We start from the raw sequence: 5,949 nt of genomic DNA on the forward strand, positions 1-5,949 counted from the left end.
TGGGGCTTATATTGGTGCACAGTAATGAGTGTGAAATTGAGAGCAGGTGCAGACAGTCATGTGACATGGACAGGTGAGGTGCATTGGCTGATGGGCATAGTCTCGTCCCTTTTCCGCTATTTCCATGACACATGAACACAGTGTAACAATAAATCAGTTGTTCCAAAGTTTTATTCACATAACAGGAATGTCAGCATTAACAAGACTGTCAAACAGAATTAAGTAAATTCACAAAATGAAAAATTTCACAAATGATTATGCAAAAATAAATACATAAATAAATCCAAATACATGTACACATCCAATCATCCAATTAATAACATTCACTAAGAACTGAGGTCAAATTAAGAAGAAAATTAACAGTACTAAATGTAACCTCACCTCATTATCAGATATAAACCTGCATAACATTTCTCTCTCTCTCTCACTCGTTATAACGAAAACATTCAGTTGAGGAAATGCAAAGGCTGTCATTTCCATCCCATGTCAAAATAAAAGCATCCAACCCAGGAACTGAGGCGGACTTACCGTTAGGCAAAGGTCGGCAATTGCCTTGTACCCTGAGCTACCAAAGGCCCCCAAAACGCTGCATGAAGTTATGGCTAAGAAAGTTTTGTTTTGTACTTTTTGCTAATTAATTATGTTTTTCTAAAAATCCATATGCTAAAATGCCGGCAGAATGCTTAATTTATGTGAACCCCCCAGGACTAGGACACATTTTGAGGCAGATCAGTTTGTCAGGACCAAAAAGGCCAAGACTAGGCTGAGACCAGATGTTATTCACACCATCTCTGTGGTCAAAATTAGGAGGGACCTGCACCACGATGCACCCCTGGACCTATACACATAGAGGACACTGCTGCTGATCACAGCTATAGTGTTACACGTGACACAGGTATAATATGTATGAAGTCTTACTAATTGTAGTAACATTTCCTATTCTTAAAATATAAAATATGTTATTTTCAATATTTATAAATTGGCAAGACCATGTCTTCTGCCTATATCAGTTTTAAAGATTGAGGAAAGAAGGGATGAATACACTGAAAGATAGCTAAAAAATAGCTCACTTCCTACAATAAGGAATTTTATTCTTTGTTACATGTGTAATAAGGAATAAAATGGATATCCTCATTTTACCACTTCACGATCAGACACCCCAATGTTATAGTAGCTTGTTAGTTATGTTATATTCATGCTGATTCATTCATTCATTTCTTTCTTAAGAACACAATAACACTGACATGTTTATTTCTAAATAAAAGATGAATGTGATTGTGTTTGTGTTTGATGAAGTTTGAAGGAGAAGCACAGTGGTGTTCGGTTTTATCTACACAGACATCAGCAGCTGAATTTCATACATTTTTTTGATCATATTAAATTCTGCAGTAAAACTCAGTGTGAACTGTAACTGATCTTTATTCATATTTGATTTGTAGTTACAAAATTCCACAATCATAACATGTAAAAAACAGACTGTAGGATTAAAATTATTTGTTTATGCAAAACACAAACCCCAGGTATTGAAATAAACTGTACAGCACTTTAAAAGGAAATTTGCATTTCTAAAATTTACCAGAAAAAAAAAAATTTATTCTCACCATTTAATAAATGATTAAATCTGTGAGGTGAAAATTCATTCAGTGTTAAATACAGGAGTGATGATCAGTGGTGCTGAATTTTTACCACTATAATTTAAATCAGGACTGAAGTAAGGATAGAGTTTCTCAGTGAAAGACTGACCAGTGAAAGAGTAGATATGACAGCTGGACTTCACATCATAAAAGGAGACCAGACCCTCCTCATAATCCACAAACACCCCCACCTTCTCCACCTTCTCTCTCAGTGTGAGGCGGACAGGGGGATCAGCAAATGCCACATAACAATTCTCAATCAGCCCCACAGTCCAGAACCCACCCTGAGGAATCGGTATAATGTCTCCTTTCCTGTTAATGGACTCTGTGGCGACTCCGAGATCCCACTCAGTTTTCCCTCTGACCTGCACCTCATAATAAAATCTCCCTGAGGAGAAACTCTGCTTTCCCAGAACAGAAACATGTTTATTAAACCTCTGTGGTGTATCAGGGAGATTCTGTCGTGTGTCTCCATGTGTCACTTGTTTTCCATCCGCAGACAGGATGAGATTGGGATGAGCTGTATCAGGATCCGGAGTCACATCCACTGAGAGAAACACACAGAGTGAGATGTGAGTTTGCAGGTAAAAAATATGAAGTCATCATCAGTGGATCAGATTCATTAGGATTTATAAGAGGATTTGTAGAAGATTAAATAATGAAACATTTTTAAATGATCTCTTGTAAAGAGAAAACTTGTACAGTTGATGGTAGGAGCCTGTCAAAGATGAGAAATATAAAATGTTTTCCTTCTGAAATTTTTGTGCTTCAGGAAAAACATAGGAAGAGTCACAGAAGATGAGAGAAAAACATTTGAGGAAAAACTTGATCCTGATGGAGAAAATAAGTTCAGCGAGTCTCTAGTGATAAATATCTGGTAAGTTTTAGTTTTTGGAAGAAAACACCTGACTCTAAAGTCCATGATGGAGACAAACTGCATTTTTAAATTCTTTTTAACTGCATGATTATAAATCTCTCCGACTTCTTTATTCAGCACAACAACAACATTCACCTCTGACAGGCAAAGAGTTTTATACTCATCACTTTTCCACATACATGCTGTAACACATCATTCTTTCACAATAATACATTATTTCCACACAATGTTTTACTAACATTATAATCTTTCATTTTCACAAGTGAAGCTTGTTAAAATGTCTGATCTCCACAGGATAAATGAGTCTGATCTATAATGAGTTGATGTTAATCTGTTTCTCTCCTTCCTCTCTCCTCTGAATGAATAAATAAAAAGTATAAACAGATATCAATAAATAAAAAGTATAAACAGATAAACAGATATGCTCCGTTATAACTCGCTAATTCCCCCACACTCCCGCTGCAGACTCCGGATAAAGAAATAACACGATAGTTATAAAACACTTTTATTTATTAATCTGATTCAAATCCACGATTGCTTTCGCAGTGTTCTGTTGCTATAGTGATACAGGCGCGCTCCCGAGAGGGGGAGGGGTTTAATGGTAGGAGCTCGATTGCCTTTGCCGAACCCTGAGTAACTCGGATGTTCAACTTCAGTTATTTCCGGGTTGAATTTGAGCTCTGAAATTATCGACCTGAATACAGACTTCTGAATATCTGACAACTGAATTATTCAATCTGAATTTAAACCCGATTTTAAAACAGTAATCTTTAATGTAACGGGTATGGAAAATATTCCATACATTTAATGTGTAGAATTACACAAAAGGGAATGTGTTTCTGATGTAGCTGTCTACTTGTGTGAGTACTTTCCCTTTTAATTGTCATGATGTCACTGGTCTGTGTAATTTCCTGTTTTGGCTCCTCCAAGGTAAATTTAATTTTGAGTTCTCAATAATCTTGTTTCATCTTTATTTAATTATCATTTATATACATATATACCCATTTTAATTTGTGTGTATAGTGTTGTTTTATTTATCTGTGTGATTATTTTTGTTGTTTTAGCCTGCTTTTTGATTGATTTTTTTGTATTTTGTTTCAACATGTGACCATCACACATTATGTTTATTTTATAGAGCACAGTTTAAGGGCGATTCACTCAGGGAGACTGCTTGTTTGTGTCATCAGAATAAATGAAGAGTTGACCCAGTTGCAGTCTGCCTATTTTTTTATTTATTTATTTTTTTTGGGATAAAATAAAAGACACAACACAGCGTACAACCAGTTACATGAACACTGAAAAAAATAAAACTTGAATTTCAAGCATTTTAATTTAAATAAACAATTAATTAAATAAACAAATACAGATCTGTGGTTTACAACATTATATATTTCAATATTATGACTGTATGTCAGTTTTTCACTCCCATACACAGACACACAGAGCTTCTCACTTCATGAGAAAATTTCGATAAAGAAACAGAACAGAGACATTTTCAAACTCACTCCAAAATAAAAGTAGCTAGTGTAACGTTTACTTAAATATCTTCTCCTCTACACCCGATCTTCTACCAGCACTTTAAATAAAATCATTTCTCCTCTATGTTTATGTCAATCATACTATTTACTGTTTTGTTTTCTGGTCTTTTTCAAAATCAAATCATCAGGTTTAATCAATAAGCAGCAGGACGCCAGTGAATTTATTTACAGTCTGTACTTACTGTAGCTCTTTACTTACAGTCACAGGTGTGTATGGTTTCACCTGATAGAAATTTACATTTATTATCAGATTTAATTTCTCCCATCGTTTTAAAGTCATTTAAACACATTTTTCTCAGTTCCTCTCGGGGTTTGTGTTTGTTTCGTGTTTCTCTGTTTTTAATGTAAATGATGGATATTATCCAGTAGTGAGGAGTTTTCATCTCGACAGAGAAAATTGTAAAGTTTTATGAAGTTGTTCTATTATTTGTCCGCTAGATGGCAGTGAAAGACCACAACACTATACACTTACACACTCCTTAAAGAAAATAATCACTGCAAAATAAACAATCAATCATTTACTAATGGATTAATAATAAATAAATAAATAAATAAATAAAGGAAAATCCCATTTTAAAAAAAGATTAAGAAAATGTAACGTTTGTATATGTTTATACAACAGCTAACAGACTAAACTGATTAGTCAATTTTAAAATCTATCAGAATTCCTCAGAATTTTAATGATGGAAACATTTTTGTTCTGTGCTGGATACTTTTATTTTGACATAGGTTAGAAATGACTGCCTTTGCATTTCCTTATCTGAATGTTTCCGTTATGACGTGTGAGTGTGTGTGTGAGTGTGTGTGTGAGTGTGTGTGTGAGAGAGCGCGCTGAATCTTTTACGTGAAAAAAACTGTAAGAGACAGATTTTTTTTTAGTGCCTGAGGTTAGGCGCGCGCGCGCGCGCGCGCACACACACACACACACACACACACACACACACAAATACAGCAGAGACTCTGATGTAACTGTACTGAAGATAAAATTGTTCTTACCTGCAAACTTCTTCCTCTTTATAAACTCTGTGAAACATGAATCAATATTTTATATGAATTTATCAAAATACAATTAGTTCAACAAAACATAATAAAATAATTAATATTTGAATCATATTTACCCCACAGACCAAAAGCACAAACTAAATCCATCCACCCATTTTCTATACCGCTTATCCTACACAGGGTCGCAGGGAGCCTGGAGTCTGTCCCCGGGATAGCGGGGCAAAAAGCAGGGGACGCCCTGGACGGGGGCCAACCCACTGCAGGGCACAATCACACACACTACAGACAATTTGGAAACGCCAGTCAGCCCAAAACACATGTGTTTGGACTAGGGGAGGAAACCCCTGAAGCGCAGGGAGAACATGTGCACACAGGGCAAAGGTGGGATTTGAACCCCCAACCCCGGAGATGTGAGGTAAACGTGCTAATCACTAATCCCCCTTGCCCCCATAAACCAAATAAAAAATAAATCAATATTTAAAACACCAAAAACAAATTTATTGCCATCAGTAGATTTTTTTTTTGCCTAAAAATAGAGAAATGTAAAGAAAGGAGAGAAATATAAATCTAAGAATCTGTTCCTCTTCCTAAATATATACCGCTCCGTCCATAAAGGCATTTTTTAAAATTTGCATCTGTTTTAAATTTGTACTCAAACATATCACATGTGGTTAAAGTGCACATCCTCAGATTTTAATAAAGTGTATTTTTATACATTTCTGAACATGTAGAAATTACAATACTTTTTATACACAGCCTCCATTTCATGGTATCATAATATTTGGGACATTGAGCTTCACAGGTGTTCGTGATTATTCAGGTGTGTTTAATTGCTTCATTAGTGCAGGTATGAGAGAGATTTCAGCATCTAGTCTTTATTCCAGGCTTTTGGTCACCT

The 5,949-nt window shown here is 35.4% G+C and overlaps 1 protein-coding gene across 1 annotated transcript; it reads right to left on the minus strand.

The window, feature by feature from the left end:
* Window positions 1–1,161: 1,161 nt before the first annotated feature.
* LOC128610277 (E3 ubiquitin-protein ligase TRIM39-like) lies at window positions 1,162–2,230 on the minus strand (the record flags this gene model as incomplete). The annotated part of the gene is made up of 1 exon (XM_053629508.1): window positions 1,162–2,230. A coding segment is annotated over one exon (594 nt), but the record flags the coding sequence as incomplete, so codon positions are not given.
* Window positions 2,231–5,949: the final 3,719 nt, after the last annotated feature.

This window comes from Ictalurus furcatus, chromosome 7 (genome assembly GCF_023375685.1).
Source record: "Ictalurus furcatus strain D&B chromosome 7, Billie_1.0, whole genome shotgun sequence".
Taxonomy (NCBI): Eukaryota; Metazoa; Chordata; class Actinopteri; order Siluriformes; family Ictaluridae; genus Ictalurus; species Ictalurus furcatus.